The 19344-nt window shown below is 50.9% G+C and overlaps 9 protein-coding genes across 9 annotated transcripts; 5 read left to right on the top strand and 4 right to left on the bottom strand.

Moving 5' to 3' along the window:
- The first annotated feature begins 32 nt into the window (after nt 1-32).
- On the top strand, nt 33-1807 carry BDW70DRAFT_85401 (Hsp90 co-chaperone CDC37). The gene is made up of 2 exons (XM_073745031.1): nt 33-1159; nt 1217-1807. Exons 1-2 carry the CDS (start codon nt 195-197, stop codon nt 1719-1721), a joined length of 1470 nt encoding a protein of 489 aa, XP_073594021.1. The 5' UTR covers nt 33-194; the 3' UTR covers nt 1722-1807.
- Nucleotide 1808: 1 nt separating this feature from the next.
- On the bottom strand, nt 1809-3065 carry BDW70DRAFT_85397 (clathrin light chain CLC1). Its single transcript, XM_073745030.1, has 4 exons — nt 2933-3065; nt 2648-2877; nt 2491-2591; nt 1809-2418 (listed from the first exon to the last, which is right to left on the bottom strand). Exons 1-4 carry the CDS (start codon nt 2970-2972, stop codon nt 2067-2069), a joined length of 723 nt encoding a protein of 240 aa, XP_073594020.1. The 5' UTR covers nt 2973-3065; the 3' UTR covers nt 1809-2066.
- Nucleotides 3066-3224: 159 nt separating this feature from the next.
- BDW70DRAFT_140181 (RNA polymerase II-binding domain-containing protein) lies at nt 3225-5189 on the top strand. Its single transcript, XM_073737557.1, has 5 exons — nt 3225-3547; nt 3603-3694; nt 3747-3805; nt 3860-4001; nt 4051-5189. The coding sequence occupies exons 1-5, from the start codon at nt 3450-3452 to the stop codon at nt 4902-4904; spliced, it is 1245 nt and encodes a 414-aa protein (XP_073594019.1). The 5' UTR covers nt 3225-3449; the 3' UTR covers nt 4905-5189.
- Nucleotides 5190-5223: 34 nt separating this feature from the next.
- On the bottom strand, nt 5224-6993 carry BDW70DRAFT_140180 (t-SNARE syntaxin TLG2). Its single transcript, XM_073737556.1, has 4 exons — nt 6669-6993; nt 6068-6600; nt 5663-6006; nt 5224-5594 (listed from the first exon to the last, which is right to left on the bottom strand). Exons 1-4 carry the CDS (start codon nt 6689-6691, stop codon nt 5319-5321), a joined length of 1176 nt encoding a protein of 391 aa, XP_073594018.1. The 5' UTR covers nt 6692-6993; the 3' UTR covers nt 5224-5318.
- Nucleotides 6994-7784: 791 nt separating this feature from the next.
- On the top strand, nt 7785-9276 carry BDW70DRAFT_140178 (calmodulin). Its single transcript, XM_073737555.1, has 6 exons — nt 7785-7958; nt 8069-8125; nt 8201-8216; nt 8306-8431; nt 8490-8702; nt 8763-9276. The coding sequence occupies exons 1-6, from the start codon at nt 7956-7958 to the stop codon at nt 8795-8797; spliced, it is 450 nt and encodes a 149-aa protein (XP_073594017.1). The 5' UTR covers nt 7785-7955; the 3' UTR covers nt 8798-9276.
- Nucleotides 9268-10882, bottom strand: BDW70DRAFT_140175 (uncharacterized protein). The gene is made up of 3 exons (XM_073737554.1): nt 10593-10882; nt 10335-10532; nt 9268-10284 (listed from the first exon to the last, which is right to left on the bottom strand). Exons 2-3 carry the CDS (start codon nt 10346-10348, stop codon nt 9315-9317), a joined length of 984 nt encoding a protein of 327 aa, XP_073594016.1. The 5' UTR covers nt 10349-10532; nt 10593-10882; the 3' UTR covers nt 9268-9314.
- Nucleotides 10883-11695: 813 nt separating this feature from the next.
- Nucleotides 11696-13773, top strand: BDW70DRAFT_169606 (glycoside hydrolase family 47 protein; the record flags this gene model as incomplete). The annotated part of the gene is made up of 4 exons (XM_073742726.1): nt 11696-12402; nt 12486-13280; nt 13333-13590; nt 13658-13773. The coding sequence occupies 4 exons, from the start codon at nt 11696-11698 to the stop codon at nt 13692-13694; spliced, it is 1797 nt and encodes a 598-aa protein (XP_073594015.1). The 3' UTR covers nt 13695-13773.
- A 25-nt stretch (nt 13774-13798) lies between these two features.
- Nucleotides 13799-15755, bottom strand: BDW70DRAFT_85314 (uncharacterized protein). Its single transcript, XM_073745029.1, has 5 exons — nt 15244-15755; nt 15049-15153; nt 14723-14947; nt 14490-14632; nt 13799-14413 (listed from the first exon to the last, which is right to left on the bottom strand). The coding sequence occupies exons 1-5, from the start codon at nt 15439-15441 to the stop codon at nt 13840-13842; spliced, it is 1245 nt and encodes a 414-aa protein (XP_073594014.1). The 5' UTR covers nt 15442-15755; the 3' UTR covers nt 13799-13839.
- A 1144-nt stretch (nt 15756-16899) lies between these two features.
- Nucleotides 16900-19063, top strand: BDW70DRAFT_85298 (putative GABA permease). The gene is made up of 7 exons (XM_073745028.1): nt 16900-17249; nt 17302-17372; nt 17425-17538; nt 17586-17668; nt 17714-18115; nt 18160-18485; nt 18544-19063. The coding sequence occupies exons 1-7, from the start codon at nt 17079-17081 to the stop codon at nt 18991-18993; spliced, it is 1617 nt and encodes a 538-aa protein (XP_073594013.1). The 5' UTR covers nt 16900-17078; the 3' UTR covers nt 18994-19063.
- Nucleotides 19064-19344: the final 281 nt, after the last annotated feature.

Here is a 19344-nt window from a genome sequence, read left to right as displayed (position 1 = left end):
AATCGAGCCTTTTCGATGTCGAGCTACTTGTTGGCATATTCGGTACGTTCTCGCGGCCTTGATAAAGCTGAAGGGACACTGACACTGACGGTTTCCTGGCTTTATCGCCCCGAGCTCTATTGCCTATAATACACTGATCTTCAATCTCCTTTGTTTTTACCCCACTTTCCACCCCTCCTTCTATAGTTCTCAAAATGGTGCTCGACTATAGCAAGTGGGACGCTCTCGAGCTTTCAGACGACTCGGATATCGAGGTACACCCAAATGTCGACAAGCGATCTTTCATTCGAGCCAAACAGGCGCAGATCCATCAGCAACGGGAACAACGACGTCTCAACATTAAGACCCTGAAGTATGAACGCATCATTAACGATGGCTTACTTTCGCGCATTGAGAAACTTCTTACATCTATCAAGGAGAAAAAGGGGTCCTCATCCAATCCCGAGGAAGTTATCTTCTCAACTCTTATGGAATTAGCGAGTAATCCGGAAGACGACCAGCCTCCCTCACCTCCGGAGGGCGTCCATACCCAAGAAAAGGAGCAACCAAAATACTCCCAGATGATGAGCTCCTTGGTGGATCAGGTCAAAGCCGAGGTTGAAGCATCAAAACCCGACAACGTATTTGAAGCATATGTCAAGGGGGTGCAAGGACATAAGGACAAGGTGCAGGAATTGCAAAAGGAACTTCTCACAAAGCTCGCTGAGCTTGAGAAAGAGGAGGGCAGCAAAATTACAAGTGAATCTATTCATACAGGCTTTGATACCTCCCACGTATCTAAGGCTAAGGCTAAGGCTAAGGCGCCAGCGTCAGAGAAAACTACTTCAGTCGAGCTTCTGAATCCGAAGGCGGCATCAGGACCTTCGAATCAGGAGTCCAATGACAATGAGGCTGTCGATGACCCGGATAGTATACAAGCAAGTGCGCTAGCCAAAAAATTTGCGAAGATTGACCGCAGTGACTACAGAGCCTTGCATCAATTCATATCAGACCATCCGGAAATCGTTGCGGAGAAGGAAACAGACGGGTTACTGGTTGAAGCGTTCAATAGCCAGATGGAGGGCAAAGAAACCTATGCTCGTCAGTGTGTACACCAAGGACTTTTGTTGCAATACTGCCGCTCTCTCGGTCCTGATGGGATTTCGCTTTTCTTCAAGCGGTAAGCATCCGAGTCCCATAATCTTGCAGGGTGGTTACTGACTGGTCCTTGGTATAGTATCACGACAAGGGAGCACCAGGCAGGTACCCTTTTCCGAAACGATGTCAACGAAACCTACAATAAAATCAAAACTCGTGCCGCTGAACTAGCCAAAGATAGCTCTGCGTCCAACGATCCTGCCGGGGTGGAGCAGATACAACTCCACGCTGTCGACCCGAACACTAAGATTACCATCAACATCCCTCGGAGCGAGAGCAACGAACCCGTCGAAATCGAAGCGCGAAAGATTTTCGAGTCTTTCTCCAAAGAACTGCAAACTGCGCTGGAGTCGGAATCATTGGATGAGGTTAACAAAGTTCTCGGGAAGATGAGCGTTGAAGAGGCCGAAGATGTCGTGGAGAAGCTCGGAGAGAGCGGCATGCTTAGTTTGGAGGAAGGTATCGTCGATGCCACGACGGAAGAGGGCAGGAAGAAGCTCGAGGAGATCGAAGCTGAGGGCAAAAAGGGGAGGCAACTGGAGGAAGTTGGTGAACCTGGAGGTGCTGTAACTGAGCTGGATTGATTGGGAGTACCAAGTGATTGATCGAATGACGCAGCATATGTACTACGCGCTGTTTTATGTTCTATTTCTCTAGCATCAGGCACATAAGTGGGAAGTAATATTGTCTATTTTTCAAAGATGAACCGTAAGAGTATAAGCAGGCTTCCATGTCCGGGAACCCAGTTAATCACGACTACCGTCCTATATCCCACCAACTCCAACGCTCCTTTGTGGGCCAAGTGCCGTCGCAATAACTACATACCGAACGTGTAGACGGTGGAATGCAAGCTAAAAAGTCAAGTGCCTAATTACGTACATCAGGAGAAGATAAAGACCAAATTATTAGGGAATCAGCAGAAAAGTAAATCAAACCCCGCTAGCGCCAGGCGCTTTCTCGTCCTTTTTGAGACTCAGCAGCAACTCACGAAAGCGCTCTTTGCCTGATCCGCTTGCACCGCCTCTGGTGCCCTTCCCAGACACATCTACGAGTTTCGCGATGCGCTCCCAGCTTGTTCCCCCGGACGATGTATCTTCGCGATTGGCGAGGAATTGCTCAGCCTCAGCCGCAGTCTGGGCCCGAAGTTTGTCGGCCTTGTTGTTATAAGATACGTAAAAGTCGTCGATATCTTCCTGAGCCTTTTTTATAGTAGCTTCCTTCTTCTCGTTCGAGAGCTCCGCCCGACGTGCGATGTCTGCATCCCGCCTCTCCCGCCATTCCCTGAAAGTAAACGTAAAGTTAGCAATTGACACATAACATTTGCATAAGGGCTGTAGGCACAACGGGCCGTACCTGACGGGTTCGGCCTCCTCCTCAGGAGCCTGATAGCTTGAATAACCGGTTGGCGGAAAGGGCGCACCAGTTCCGGTAATGGTGCCGCCGGGAGCAACTTGCTGTAGAATATCAGCACATAAACCCGCTGAGTTTTGACGTCAAACCATCCGCATACCTCGTTCTGTGTGTCAATGGCCGGGAACGAAGATTCAAAGCCCGAAATCTCAGGCCCAGCACCGGCCTGTGCCTCTTGAGGGTCTCCCAGTAGTTCGTCATTATTCACATCTGTGGAAGTGACGTCTTGGGCAGTCGCAAATTGGTCGGCATCATCGCCGAGGAGAGCTCGCTCACGGGCTAAAAAGTCGTTCTCATCTGTGCCGCTGGGATCAATAGCCTGGGTCTGTCCTATAATGCATTGTTAGCCTCAGGGACACTATCTAAGTGATGCGGATAAACTAACCCGCAGAGAAGTCCTCCAACGACGGGAAGCGGTCAGCCATAGTGAGAGTTTTATGATGACCACCGATTATTACCTCCTTGTAATATAGGAAATATGACGTAGAGGTCGGTAAGCGAGAAATGATGAGAAAGTGATGGCTCCAGGTGGCTTCTTGGGAGTGTTATAGGGAGACAATGGCTGAGGCCGGGGATTCTGCCACGAAAGCGGTCAATGAGCTCTGACCCGCAGGTGCAACAGTCCGATAGCTTTGATGCTGACCTCGATCAACTATCCAAACTCTCCAAAGTGAATGAGTCGAGGCCCTTTCGTTATCTCTTCTAATTGCTACATAAGTAACTTGTATAATCGTCGACCCTAATTGTTCGTGTCGAGTGCTAGAAGAGTTGCATCGGTCTCTGAACTGGCACACGGATAGCTGAGCGCGAACGAGAACGAAACAGGCGTTCGATCGGCAATTGCTTTTTGTTCTTTTTTCAAACAGTCGCTTATTTACTTTCGTCTGGAATTTGAAGCGATAATGGCTTATACTGATGATTCAGTGAAGGCGAAGCTGTCTGCTCTCAATGAGACTCAGGAGGGCATCGTGACTGTCGCGCAATGGGTCATGTTTCACAGGTATGATAAGCTTTGGCGTTTGGTGCCAGTTCACTAATGATGCACTTCAATTCAGGCGCCATGCTGAACGCACTGCACAATTATGGCTTCAGAAACTCCGCGATTCCCCCGCCGCGAAGCGCCTTAACCTGATATACCTCGCAAACGGTGCGCTTAACCCGAAATATTGCCGATATACGAAACTAACGCAGAACATAAGAGGTTGCGCAGCAGTCGAGAGCACGGCGCAAAGAGGACTTTCTTATTGCCTTTTCACCTGTTAGTGTTAATTGTACCGACATCGAGAGCGGCAGCTTTGCTAACACGGCCTAGATCATTGCCGAAGCGGTGGCAACTGCGTACAAAGGTGCATCCAACGATATTCAGCAGAAGCTCAGACGTGTGGTAGAGGTCTGGAGGCAACGGAATATCTTCGAGCCTCCAATTCAGGATGCTGTCGAGGCTCGAGTGGACGGTAAGATTGTCCCAGCCCATCTGCTGAACTTCATGCTCATAATACCCAGAAATCGATAAATCCCGTTCCACGGGCAAGAAACCGTTGCTTGGCGGTTCGCTATTTTCGGGACCATCGGGTTCAACGCCGTCGGAGTTGCAACCACTAGTTCCGCTCCAGGTAGCCTTATCCAAGGCGGCGGTTGCGTCTGGCACATCTGGTACGACTGCCAATGTGGAGTACGAGAAGTTGAACGACCCGAATGCCCCGCTGCCTACACCTCCCGTGCATGCAGCTCGTCTAAGTTCACTCCTAAAAACGCTGGCGAATGCGGAAAGCTCTGTGTCAGAGGTCATCAAGTCACGCCGTGCGCTTATTGATGGGTTGGAGAAAATTCTTGAGACCAATCGTACCGCTTTATCGCAGGAGGAGGCCCTGGCTGTCCAATTGCAGGAAAGGAGGGCAGAGACTGAAGCGAAGAAACGAGAAGTAGAGGATGCGATTATGCGAGGGCTTTCTGCAGAGAATACCCCTGCAGCGGATTCGGGGAGTGCTGCGGCGAGCGGCGAAGCCGTTCCTCGTCCAGCGATCGAAGGACTTACGCCTCCTCCAGTTGAAGCGATTACGCCAATCGGATCTCCGAGCCAGCAACCACAAGACACAACCTCGGGCGCAGAGAACGGAGCCCAAACTCTTGGGGGATTCTCTCTGGGGTTCGACCAACCACCTGTTGCTCCTATCCCCGGGCTCAGCGGGATGGGTCAGCCTTCTTATGGTGAACTCCAGCAGGAAAGTATGAACGGATTTCAAGCCAAGAAGAGAAAAGTGACTCACGGTGAAGAAGACTATGCCAAGTTCGCAGGTGGAGATCTGGATGCGGATGTAGCGGAGCTACTGAACCAGGAGGGCCACTCTCAGAGTTGAACTATTCTAGTGTTTGTCTCTTACAACGCATTTTGGCAGGGGACAGGCTTCTCTTCAATATTCTATTCAGGTCAGGCGCCGCTTTATGGAACCCTGTAGCACATATTCTGCTTGCCTTACCACAGCGTCGTCCCTCACACTTGATATCATTATGATTTTTGATTCGAGCTTAGCTTGCAGCATAGGTTGATACCGTGAAATTAACTGGAGCTACGGGGCAACAATGCGGCCTGCTTCTAACCCTGTATTTTCCACTGCCCCTTTGTCACGCTTTGCGAGGGTGGCTAGCCATAGATAGGGAATTCCAGTATGTACGAACGGCAGTGCTCAGCAAAAAAAGCATCCCAGCTCGGTTCATCAACTAAGAGTGATATTCTCTGGGCTATTATCATGGTACCTCTAGAAAACAAATAATTATGGATATATATCAGGATCAACCCATTCGCTCCTTGCAACTCGCGTCAATGACGGGGATCTTGGACGCCTATATGCTATTTCAAACCCTCGCGGCCGTAGGCCAGGCGGTGGATTTTCTGGTTGGGTAGGAGGCGGAGCGGGCGGGGGCGGCGCAGGTTCGGATGATCCATGTTTCTTCGGCTTAACAAGGAGGATAATTATCATCCCCGCCACCAGAAGGATCAAAAGAAGAATTATTTTGCGCTTTGTGGTACGTCGTTGGTAGTTAGTCGCCTGAGTTAGATGTTTAGTTCTAGAGTTCTATAGATTGTATACCCGCCAGTAGAATTGTGTAGACATACCACATTGAGTTCCTTCTGGGCTGCTTGGACATCGGTGTTCATTCTCTCCACATTGTAGTCTATGCGATCCAGCATTGTTCCTTGGTCGATGACCATTGCCTGTAGCTCGCGGAAAATGTCGGATAGTTCGATGATTCCTTTGGCAATGTCGTTAATCTCCCGCTCTCGTTGTAGGATTGCGGCATCGTTTTGGCCGGTCATCCGCTGTGTCGTCTGCATCAGGGTGGTTTGCGAGAAGGACTTATCGGCATCGGACTCCATTAATGACGGATCTGTATACGGATTCTGCATTGGCGTAGTAGAACGATCGAATTGTGAGGCCGTATCTTCAAGACCTCGTAGCTCTAATGACACATAAGTTAGCTGACTGGCCGTCTCAGAGCAGCGACAATCCGGTCAACATACTCTTTAAATAATTGCTTTGTTTCTTCCTGAACTGAGCACTGGCCTCTTGTACCCTCGATGCAAGTGATATCTGAATGTTCTTGGCCATGGTTTCATCTCCGCTACTCACCCCCCCTTGTTGTTTGGCTTCATGTACCATGACTTCTATGCGCTTGACAAGCTTCTGGCACTCATGGAAGCCGCGTGTGATTTCTTGTGTATACCGTTCAATAACACGCTCGTCTTGCTTCCGTACTTCCTCATCGCCGAATCCCGGTAAGAGGTGTTTGTGGTGCAGCTTATCTAGCTGCGCCGACTTCTGTGCAATGTCCGCGAGTAGGTCCGTCACATCCTCCTGCACATCGACCCAGCGTGGCGGGAGCACATCCATCTCAATGATTGCATCGCCATCGTCGTCGATCCCCGTGGATTCAGATATAAGCCGCCGACTTTCTTCAGATTGTGACGCTACGTCGGAGAAGCCATTGGGTGTTCCGAGGTATCGCGGCTTCTTTGCGGGGTGATGGGTAAATGACTGACGGTAGGAGATGTAACTGCAAGAGGACAGGTGTTAGCATAGACCCGTTGAGAGACGTATACGCAAGGCAAAGTCGGTCAGTACAGATTGGTGCGGTCCCGCCACATCGTGGACGACTGACGGATGTTGCTTTCCCCGGGTCCTTGTGTTGAGTGTCTTTTATGCTATGCTGAGCATCATTGGTCGGAAACGGATATGAGACAGTTATACGACGATGACCAATAATATGCTCCGAGTTGGCGTTGCTTAAGCGGCTAATGAAGGAACATTGGTCTGCTTCGAGGTTTATCGGCGTTAATTACCACGACGTAACCTGGAACGGCGATCCAGCGACGGACATCAACCTGAAGCTGCCCACGTGAGAGCTCCACGCTAGTCCTGTTCTAGACGGAATGTGCCTGGCCAGGCCCGCTCATTTGTTAGGCCCGGGGTCCCTCTCCTGCCTTTGGATACGCTCAGGCGGCTCTGAAGCCAAGGGATGAGGTATATTTTTATGCGCGGACTCGATCACAATCGCCGCCAAGAATATGTGCGTCAAGGAGTGAGTGGTTGGAAGTCCGTCACTGTGTACCTGGAATCTAGAACATATGCGATTCTTGCGCGATGCTGCCGATCCACTTTACCTCTATTGCTTTTCAGGATTGCAACGGCTTCTACCAGTGCCAGAAGGCAAAGAAAATTACTGGTTCGATTCCAGTGGTCCCTTAAGCCGGCTTGCACACTGGTAATGAGAGAAAGTTATGATATTGAGACATTCCAGGGGTTCATGCTCCCTTGGAGAGGAGGCCCAATTGACCACGCCGTAAGGTAGACCATGTATGGCAGTTGTGCCCAGAGCAGGGTTCACATTCTGCCCGGCTGTCAAGTTATGTAGGAACCTGATGTACTTGCAGCGCAAATAAGAGGTCAACGAGACTGTGAATGCGCCTAATAGACACCAGTTTAGTGGATGAAGCTCTGGGCGGCTCAACAGCCTGCAGAAGTAGCCATTTTAGGATGCCTTCCACCAACTTTCTGCTTCGCCAAGGAAACACGTCACAGCATAAGATGATCATGCTAGTGTAAAAGTCAAGATTAACAAGACATTTGCGGGTCGACGAGCATTGGTGAGCTGAATCCCAGTTCAGCTCTTCAGCCTTTCGCGGGATAAGAGAAAGGCTGAGAGCGGGTCACGTTTTGGACTAAGCGACCGCCTTGCCAGGCATCCAGCTTAGTGGCTGTTGGTTTATTTGTAGAGTCCCCTTAACTCTCTCTCCCCCACCATCGCCCATCTCCACCGACGCCTCTCTCGCTCGTGTTATTTCTCCCCATCCTCGCTTCATTTCCCATCCATTCTCGAGTTCTGCAATATCCTCGCTAATTAGTATCACCATGGTACGCCTCACTCGATCATCATCGTTGCTGCTGCGCTCAAACGCATCCCCCGCTTTGCGGGGCAGATCTACTGGTGTCTTGCGTAGATGAGCTGACGACTTCACTTCCAGGCCGACTCTCTGACCGAAGAGCAAGTTTCCGAGTACAAGGAGGCCTTCTCCCTTTTTGTAAGTGCCATTGGTTACTGTTATATCAAATTCGAATCTATATGAGAGTATACTAATATATTTCGCCCTTAACAGGACAAGGATGGCGATGGTTAGTGCATTTGTCCCCCCGACCTGATCGCATTCGCCCAGCGTGTCTGCTGTAGCTCTATATAAACCGAATCTGATAAACGGCGACAGGCCAGATTACCACTAAGGAGCTTGGCACTGTCATGCGCTCGCTCGGTCAGAATCCTTCAGAGTCTGAGCTTCAGGACATGATCAACGAAGTTGACGCCGACAACAATGGCACCATTGACTTTCCAGGTACGCGATCATCCAACCTACTTCGCACCAAGCTAGAAACTGTACTAATGCTAAACAGAGTTCCTTACCATGATGGCCAGAAAAATGAAGGACACCGATTCCGAGGAGGAAATTCGGGAGGCGTTCAAGGTCTTCGACCGTGACAACAATGGTTTCATCTCCGCTGCTGAGCTCCGTCACGTCATGACCTCTATCGGTGAGAAGCTCACCGATGACGAAGTCGACGAGATGATCCGCGAGGCGGACCAGGATGGTGACGGCCGAATTGACTGTACGTTGGCTCCCCGCTTATCCTTAACCGTAGAAGAGGTATGATACTGATCGGCTGCAGACAACGAATTCGTTCAACTTATGATGCAAAAATAAACGCTTCTTACCTTTGATGTTTATCGTTAGCGAAGAAGGTGTGGACACTTTCCAGCTGTCTCATCTTAGTTGTCATATCATTGAATGTAGCCTATCTGATTGCGGATAAGCAACTGATGGTTGTAACGGCTTCCATTTTCTTCTGACTTCTGAGTACCCTTTTCCTTCATGTTTGTTGGTCGACCATTCTGCTAGTGAGATATGTGTAGAGTTGGGTAGGCTGAATTTACGAGTCTCTATTGGGGATATCACAATCGTTCACTAGCATCTTTCTCTACTCGTTTATCATCCTGACTTCGGGCCTTTTGTGTCTTTTTTTGCTACGCTTCAGGTACACGTCTCCCCTTTTTGTATCGCTGAGTAATTTGCGCGGCTGATCTTTGCTTTTTAATGATTGTCACCATCTATTGAAACTCCGGTTTGAGGCAATATCAATACCTTCTGCTGAGTGAAATAATATTATGGAAACCTGGTACGCATGCACTTGCAAGGTAGAGCAACCGTCAATTGAGACAACTCATCGGTTGAATCTAAAGATCTCCATGAACTGCCTTGCCACATCCACCCCAGCATCCGGATCGGGATCTTCATCCGCCTGCAGTCCACTGCCATCCTCATTTCCGATGTGGCTAACACCCTGCTTGTCCGGCTGTTTCAGCTTCCGTAATCGCTCCTTGACCTCTTTCCCCACACCCGGGACAAGGATCGCCTCTCTTGCGCCCTCGATCTCCAATTTCGCCCAAAACTCCCTGATCAAAGCCGCAGTCGCCGCATACTCGGCATCGATATCGGCCTCCTCCACTCCGTCTGGGAACGCCATATCAATTCCTGAATCATCGTCCTCGCCATCCTCGTTATCCCACATATAGGTATTAGACGCCACCCTCCTCTTCTGCCTTCTGGACCGGTACAGGCCGGAGAGCGTGGTAGCTAGCGAGGGACCCCGCCATTCAATCTCGACGACTGTGCCTCGCATCCGCACGGCAGGTTGCGTCTGCCGTACGTCCCCGGCACGGACTCTGAAATCGCCAATTTCGTAGACTACCCCATTTGGCACTGTGACCGTGTGTCTATGGCACCAAAACGGCTGGCAGGCATATGAGAAATGCTGATACAGCGCCCCGGTTGATGGGAGCGGAACTGTTGTCATCACCATTGGCGTTGTCACAGGCGTCGCCTGGGATGACTGTGAGCTGGGCGGGGTAGGAGCTGCTACTGCACCTGGTCCATCCTTATCTGCCTGCTGGGAAGTGTAGATGAATCCGTGGTTGGGATAGTATGTCAGAGAGAGGAACTGCATATATTTCGGAGCTTCCGGGCGTTGTGTGCCTGAGTTTGGAAGACAGGAGGGTGTATCGCGCATCAGCTTGTGCTCTAGAGCCCACCGTGAGACGGGGGTTGCCTCATCGGCGAAGAGCGCGGTTAGGCGCTCTGTTACCGTTGCTAGAGCTGTGGCGGCATTGGGATTAGAGGGGATGAAGAAGACGCTGGCGCTCGTTAGCTAGAATGGTAAGAAGTGTGAGATGTAGGTAGTTACCCTGTAAGAGACATATCTGACGCTCCGCAATTGGTTTGGAATGCAGCTTGGCCGAGAATAATATAAACACGGGTATAGTTGGGCTCCCCTACAGAAGGCGCAGTCTCTCAGAGGCGCGTTTGCCGTTGTATAGGCGCTGTACTTTGCCTTAGATGAGGCAGTTCACTGCACACAAATTCACTGCACACTAGGCTAGGTCTACATAAAATGTCAATTACTGAAGCATGGAATGTGTCAGGTAATTCTTTTAAAACTGACCTCGATAGACAGGCTCAACCAAACTACCATATAGATTTGTTTAGATTAGTGAGGATATAGTATAGAGAGGGAAAGTATGGCACGATATATAAAGCGGGATAGTCAAGTACGTCGTGGCTGCTCTTTCCGCTTCCCAACTCCAGCAGTAGATTTGATGTGGCTGGCCGCTGGCAGCTCCAGACTTGAGACTACAAAATGACGGGCTAGATGCAAACTAGTCAAACACTCTTGTCTGGTTGTGGGGGCCGCTCTGGGGTCAATGCTTCTCCTATTCACCGCGATCATCGTGCTCCATAATTTTGGTCTCTTTTTGTCTCTTATGGAGGCGATGTACGCTGAGTGCTAGTCACTGCGTGTGACGTACCCTAACTCCATGCAACGATGTCAAACTCAAGACAACCAAGACCAGATGGGCCCCTGTCTAAATCGCCAAGACCCGTGACGCGGGAGGCTGAGCCCCAAATTAGAAGCGCTGGAGAAGATTCGCTCTGGACCGCCCGTCTCAGGTCCCTGGGGCCACAGCTTACGCAACGCTCGTAGATCGACCGACTCATGCTTCGAGCTTGTGAATGTTTCTGTTATACCTGATGCAGTCCCGTCCCCTATTGCTGGCCAGACTCGGCCATCAAGCCACAGTCTCAGAGTGGCTGCCACACTAACACCATGCCAGGGACAGCTCCGTTCGGCATGCCAACTGGAATCCAGGTCTCTTATGGTGGCAGAAGCCGTCTCACTTCATTCGTCCATAACAGCTCCAGCTTCCTGGGAGGCGACTAGAAGTGGAATCAGTGCCGATCTTTTTAGAGATGACACTGCACTGACCCTGGATCCCTTCGAGAGGTCGGCCTGTTTCTCCATCCCCCTTGGGCCCTTGATAGACTGAGGACTTCCCAGATGGAGTTTCATTTGCAACCTGGGGATTCTTTCTTCTCACAAATTCCCAACCGAAGCAAGGCTGAAACTGGTCTGGCATTAGCATGCCACATCACGCTCGTTCATGTTGCTGATTGATCAAGAATTGATCTGGCTCAAGCTGTACACAGCTATCCCTTCCTTTCAATGCAATTGACGTCTATAATCATCCTGCCACCGTTCCCTGCATCATGATCCTGATAAAGAAAAGATATGCTTTACCGACCTTCGTTCTTACATTTCTTATCTATCTCGTTTTCACTACTCTACCGCCAGGCGCGGAGAGAACCTACATTGAACATTATTCCCAATCAGCCCACGACATAACCGAGATCGCCAAGGACGACCGTATCCACTGGACCAAGCACGCCGAGCAGTACCCGATTGCCGATTACATCTCTCTGCCAACTGCCTCTCCAGCTCCGATTCCCAAGATCCAATACGACTTCCCCGCCGAATCATGGTTTGCTCGTATATGGCGGAAGAGGAAGCAGGGCGCGGTGAAGGAGGCTTTCAAGCATGCGTGGAAGGGCTACAAAAGCAATGCCTGGCTGCGGGATGAACTGTCGCCTTTGAGTGGTGGATACAGAACCTCGTTTGCCGGCTGGGCGGCCACGCTGGTGGATGCCCTGGATACATTGATAATCATGGATCTTACAGACGAATTCGAGGAGGCGCTGGAAGCACTCGAGCATATCGATTTTTCAACCACCGATTCAATCCAGATCAACGTGTTTGAGACCAATATCAGATACCTCGGAGGTCTTCTTGGTGCACACGACCTTACAGAGGGCAGATACCCTATTCTTCTGAAGAAGGCGACTGAGATAGCCGATTTTCTCTACGGGTCATTCGATACGAGGAATAGGATGCCCCAGTCTCGGTGGGAGTGGACAAGGTGAGAATGCATTCTGCTCCGTTGCTGCTTGCAAAGGGCAGCTTCGGCCTCAATGATTAGCTCACCATATTGACCGTCGTCAGATCCGCATCGGGGCAGACCATTCATCCAAGCGGGAACACTATTCTCGCGGAGCTGGGTTCTCTTAACCTGGAATTCACCCGGATGTCCCAGTTGACCGGAGACCAGAAGTACTTTGACGCGATTCAACGGATCTCAGACCACTTAGAATTAGCTCAGAAAGAAACCCTGGTGCCCGGTTTATGGCCAATGATGGTTGACGCCGAGAGCATGCGGTTCTCCGATCCTCGGTACACAATTGGCGGTATGGCAGATTCCGCGTATGAATACCTCCCTAAAGAGCATATGCTTCTTGAGGGCCGGACGCAACAGTATCAACGAATGTACGAATCCGCAATTCCGGCGATCAAGGAGAGGATGCTGTTCCGCCCGATGACCAAGGATGGAGAAGATATCCTATTCTCAGGTAACCTTTACGCTGGTACAAAGGCCAGTCGGAAAAAGGTAGAGGCACAGGCGGAACACCTCAAGTGTTATCTTGGGGGCACGATTGGCATCGGGGCCAAGGTGTTCAATCGGCCTGAAGAGCTGTCAATCGCTCGCAAGCTAACCGACGGCTGCATCTGGGCGTACGATATCATGCCCTCTGGAATCATGCCTGAAGTCATGTATCTCAGCCCTTGCGATGACTTGGAAAACTGTCCATGGGACGAGCAAAAGTGGTATCGAGACGTGCGCGCGCGGCCACCGCATCATGCGAACATTGCGGACACCGAGGAAGCGGCAAAATTGCTCATCGAGAAATTCGGCCTGGTCCCAGGTGTTGCCGAGATCGCCGATGCACGCTATATGTTGCGGTAAGCGCTGAAACAGTGGATGTGAGCGAAATTTTTCTGACATGTTTGGTAGGCCGGAAGCAATCGAGTCCGTGTTTATCATGTACCGCATCACAGGCGACACGAAATATCAGGATGCCGCGTGGCGGATGTTCAATAGCATCGAAAAGGCCACTCGGACTAAATATGCCCATGCAGCAATCAATGATGTGCGAGAGGAAAAGCCAAAACAATTGGACTATATGGAGAGCTTCTGGCTGGCAGAAACCCTGAAGTACTTCTACCTGATATTCTCCGAGCCGGAGCTCATCAGCCTTGATGATTATGTGCTGTAAGTCCCCTCAATCCGTTCTCATTTGGCTACCTGCGCGGTTACTGGGAATCTAACAACAGCACAGAAATACGGAGGCACACCCATTCAAGCGTCCATCATAGTACATGAAGTCCTTGTAGCGACTTTCAATTCAGCTTAATAGAATGGCGTACGTGCAGGGCATTTGTATGAACTCTATGAGATTATTTCGTTAATTCACGTTCTACGTAGACTTGCATTAAGACATAGTTTAATTATACAACATATTCAGGGCCGCTGTCCGCCCAAGGACCGATCCCAGTACTCCGACTTATGATGCAAGCTATTGCTCGAGGATTCCACTCCATCAAACTCCACGGTATACTGCACGTCCTTTCGGATAATCATCCTCCCACTCCCTTCACTCCATCTTCGCCCCTGCGCCCAGTCCACAAGCTCAATCTCATCGGTCCCAGCCGACCCCCGGCCAGCCATCCCATTCCCCCTTTCTACCTTTGCTCCTGCAACCGCAGCTCTTCGATCTGAATTCCCGAGAGTCGTTGTTTCATTCCCAATAGTCTCCGTTCCTCCCTTGGACACCCCGCCCGAACCGCCTGCAGACTTTGAATTCAACCCGGACGATATATCCCGACTACTTTCAAGCGTAGAGTCTCCACCTCGTCCGTAATTTGTGCTGACGGCCGCTATGAAAGGACGCATGCAGAAGACACTGCATGCGACAAGGGCGTAGTTGAGTTCGACCTGGCCCCAGATTAGGGAGGGGACGGCGTCGAGGGTGGGGTCTGGTGAGGTGAGGGATCGATGGAGGTAGTAGATGTGGAGGATAGCGAAAACGATCATTCTAGACGGTTTGAAGGGGTTAGGATAGGTTGAAGAGCAGGGTTTGTCTGGCTATCGATGGGACGGGTAGAACGTACGGAAGTCGAAAGATAAACGCGAATGCGATCGTGAATTTTCGTTTGACAGGCATGAAAAGTCCTGCAAGAAGGAAGACAGCCAGGCCGAAGAGGATCAGTTCAGTTGTTATGTCAAGGGCGACGATAAACTGCCATCTTGGTAACTAAGCGGACAAACCACCGTCTGTATCAGCCATCTGATATTTTGTCTTTTTGTTTGTTTTTCCATACGATAACAACGGAATGCAACATACGAGGTTCTCACACTGACCACCCGTTCCCTTCCAAGGTCTATTGAGGCCACAGTTCACCGAGAGAATGAGGATCGCCGGCACAACCCAGAGGGTGCAAAGGAGTAATGTAGCCCACGAGGCCCGATTATGGACCTTCTGAGGCGTGAGGCGGAGGTATATCCCGACGACGCAGCATTTTGTCGTGTAGAGGGTAATGAGATAGAGGATGTCGCTGGTGATGATGAGCTGGTGCACTGCTGTTAGGACCTGCCTTCTTCTCTACAGCCTTTGGGAGTGGTGTTGTGGATTGGTGGATTGGTCGGTCTCGGTAGGGACGGGCCACTCACAACCTGGATAATATTTACGTCTCCCTCGTCGAGCAAATCAATCGACGTCCCGAGGCCTTTTGCACAGGCTTCAAAGAGAAGCGTTGCTTGAACGACGGCAATAATCTAGAAAGGTGGGTAGGTGATTGTCAGACCATCCTCTCTATTAAGCTCACAGCTATGATTAGGCTTGTGGGGGCGGGAGGGTCGATATACCGTTGCTCCCAGCAGGACGTAGTCGTCCTTCCCCAACGGCGGGTGCAGGGCGAGCCGCACATAGAGCCGGATCAAGAAGCTGACCAGCGAGAGAACGAGCCCCAGCGCAACGACGATAATAACCCAGGCACCGTGGTGGAGATCGTCAACCACCTGGAATGGCGGCGAGTAGCCTGGAGGGACGTACGGGCCGGGCATGGCTGGAGTCGGGACAGGGCGGCATAAGCATTAGGCGGTCCAGTAGAGGGAGGAGGATGAACGGTGGAGGTGGAGGGGCCCAAGCTGGTTTTATTTCTTCAGCATTACTCTGTCCTGCTTCTACTAGGTATGGCAGGCTGGGGCATAGTCGATTTACATGGCCGGGCCCGTCGGTGGAAGCAAGGTCCCAGCAGTCAATCACTCATTGTCGATACCCTCCTATCTGAACGGGTTTCTATGCTTTCTTCTTTTTGGTTTTAACAACGTGCAGGAGAAACAACACGGAAGCAAAGCGACGATGGCATGACGCTTGAGACCTGTGGATCAAAGCCTTCTCGTACGGCCACAAGATAACACCGCTGATCAGAGCCCAGCCTGCAGTCTCGGTCTCATCCCCACGCAGGTCTTACGACCTGGCCGATAAGGTTCGAGGTCCTAGGCCTGAACGAGGGAGAACAAAGGGCACGAAAAAAGCAATTCCAGCGCTATCGGGATGTGCGTAGGAATGGCCGCTGACGATCGACACACCCACTGCATCCTTCCCAGACTCTCGGTGTCAGAGTCCGCTCGTGAGGACCGCAGCTATTTGGACCCGACTTGGTTCTGACCGACCGTGCCCACGGTCGTCGATGCAAGGACGGGGCAGTGGCCCATCACTTCACCTCCGGCTTCAGCTTCCTCCTGCAGACCACGCATCAGTGGCACGTCCGCCTGCCAAACGGCTTTTGCTAGCGAGCCTCGCTCCATTCCCCTCCCCCCGCGTCTCCCAGTTCCAATCAAGGGGCTGCGAGCCTTCCACCGAGCTTCCTTTAATTGGGCGACAGGATCACACAGAGAATTCTCGCCGTCTCGTGTTTGTAGGCAGACTCGAAAATCGGTCAGCTATCACTCGTCTGCGCGGAAATGAAGCGACGCGCCTGATTTATGAGAGCGAGTCTCTGGCTGAATGGCGGGGTTACACCGCATGTGCTGCCAGAGTAAATAATCAGATTGAGAACTCGATTTCGATTTCAGCGCAGCGTGCAGAGCGGAGAAATGGGAGGCGATGCTAATTTCAGTTTGGTTGTTTTCTGCACGACGTCTATCGTCTTGCACCGGCTGTTGAGGAAGGAAAAGAAAAAAAAAAGTCAAGAAGTTTGCAGTAATGGACGATCTGCGCAGCAAGCTTTGGCGGACCACTGATGTGCGCAATGGTATTTGCGCTTCGTTGAGTGGCTCGTCTTCTGCTATGCAAGGTATGCCCGAAATTCCTCATAAACACTAATATTCCAGGGCTCATCGTCGGCAATCGTCACCCTACGGAGCCCGGACAGGCTGCTGGCAGACGGCCAAGGACTTGGCCGAGCAACCCTGCAAGGATCTTGGGATTTGAGTTTTTCCCGAAGATCGCATTATTTCCACATGGTCTCACTCCTTGCTTTTGGCTCGTCGAGCCTTTGCAGAAACCACGACTCACCTTCTACTGTCGTCAATTGAGGGCTTACAGCAGTCGTTAAGATTTGGACCGTTTTTCTTCACCCTCTCCGAGTCTCGTCTGTAACTGACTGACTGACTGACTGACTGATTGTCTCTCTACCAGTCGATGATGATATGTTGAGGCTGGACTAATAGTCTGTCAGCGCAATCAAATACTCGCCATGGGTTTCAACGAGATCAGCCCTACCAGAAGGGTAAACATGGCAGACCTAACTGTCGACTATGCCGGATACGCTGAGCACCCACGAAAAGGGACTGTGGCCCCCAAGTACATGGGCACGGTGGTGGACCAGCGAGACATGAATGCTATGGGCCGAGTCCAAGTTCTTCGCGTAAGTGCTACAGGCCGCAGTGTCGCAACCAGCAGACAATAACGTCGAGCAGAGGAACTTCAGATTCATCTCGATCCTCGGCTTCGCGTGTACACTTATCTGCACGTGGGAGGTGATTTTGACGTAAGACCATGGCCTTGTAGCACTGTGACACTAAATGGCTGACTAGCAATAGTTTGCTAAGCAGTGTGCTGACGGACGGAGGCACGGCTGGGCTGATATGGGGCTTCCTCATTGTCACTGCCGGCTTCTCGCTCGTCTTCGCCAGTATAGCCGAAATAGCTAGCATGTATGCATTCGGTCCTCTTCTTTCAAAAGAGTATCTAACCAGGCTAGGTCGCCAACCTCGGGTGGGCAATACCATTGGGTATCTGAGTTTGCCCCTCGTCGGTACCAGAAATTCCTTAGTTATATCACCGGTATGAGTGTTGTCCTTTGATTGGAATTCTTGCTAATGACGATAGGATGGCTTACCGCAATCGGATGGCAATGTGCTATAGTGACTATTGCCATGCTGGCCGGAACGATCATTCAAGGCCTGATTGTCCTCAATAACCCAGGCTATAACTTTGAGCGGTGGCACGGTACTTTACTGGTCATAGCCATTACAACATTCTCCATCTTCTTCAACACATTCCTAGCCAGGAATCTTCCGATGGTGGAGGCATTGATCCTGATCATCCACGTCGTAGGGCTCTTCGCCATCATCATTCCGCTATGGGTACTTGCACCTCGGAACAACGCAAAGGCCGTCTTTACGGAGTTCAACAACGGCGGTGGATGGAATAGCGATGGCACTGCAACCTTGGTCGGCTTCTCGACTACAATCACTGCGATGATAGGTTACGACTGCTCCGTCCATATGTGTAAGTACCTGCCTCCATTGTCGTTCGCTCACTAACATAGACAGCCGAGGAAATCAAAGACGCCTCCCGGACGCTCCCCAAGGCTATGATGTCTGCGGTTGGTGTCAATGCGGTCTTAGGGTTCATCATGATCATCACTCTTTGTTTCACTCTTGGGGATGTCGATAACATCCTCGAAAGCCCGACCGGGTTCCCGTTCATTCAGATCTTCTACAACACAACGCAGAGCTATGCAGCCACAAACACCATGACGGCCATCTTGGTGATCACCTTGACCGCAAGCACCATAACCGAGGTTGCCACGGCCTCTCGCCAGCTGTGGTCTTTTGCGCGTGACAAGGGGCTTCCATTCTCGGATTTTTTCGCCTACGTATGTTTGGCCCCCCACTCTATTTCTTAGCATCCAGTACATATCTGACACGCGACAGGTAACACCTGGCTGGAACATCCCGCTGAACTCTGTCCTCGTCTCCCTAATCGTCACAATCCTCCTCTCCCTGATCAACATCGGCTCAACGGTCGCCCTAGCAGCGGTCGTCTCGCTCACAATCACCTCGCTAATGTCCGCCTACATCCTGTCTATCGGCTGCATCCTGCTCAAACGGTTCCGGAACGAGCCTCTCCCTCACCGCCGCTGGTCCCTGGGCCGCTTCGGCATGGCTATCAATATCGCAGCAATGGCATTTCTTTTGCCGGTGTTTGTGTTCGCATTCTTCCCACTTATGGCGGTGGTGGACGAGCAGACGATGAACTGGAGCGTTGTTATGTATATAGGGTTAATTACGCTGGCAACAGTGTATTATATAGTACGAGGGCGGAATCACTTTGTTGCGCCCGTTGCGCTAGTGAGGAGGGAGGAAGCTGCGCTAGGCTTTTGAAGAGAGGATTTAGGGTTCTCCAAGGGTTTCTGTATATGTGCGGTTCCTGGTGAGTCTATAAATGTATAACTGAGAGCGCAAAATGTGAGGATACGGTGTTTATAGATAGGTAGCAGATATACATAGGGCACAGAGTATACTCACTTCGTACTATCACAAGTGCGTCTCGCCATGGGCTCTAGCCCGATCGAGCTCGCTCTCCAGTGCAGTACGGTACTTTTCCGCAGGCTGCCTTCTCAAAAAAGCAAAAGGAAAAAAAAAAAAAAAAAAAAAAAAAAAAAAAAAAAAAAAAAAAAAAAAAACAGGTTCGAGTGCCTGACCTCTGGGGTTTCAGCCTAACGCATATTGCCC

Source organism: Aspergillus foveolatus (genome assembly GCF_047715535.1).
Source record: "Aspergillus foveolatus strain CBS 279.81 unplaced genomic scaffold BDW70scaffold_41, whole genome shotgun sequence".
NCBI classification, from domain to species: domain Eukaryota; kingdom Fungi; phylum Ascomycota; class Eurotiomycetes; order Eurotiales; family Aspergillaceae; genus Aspergillus; species Aspergillus foveolatus.
The sequence above is the reverse complement of the archived record's forward strand: the minus strand, read 5'-3'. Positions and strand labels throughout refer to the sequence as shown.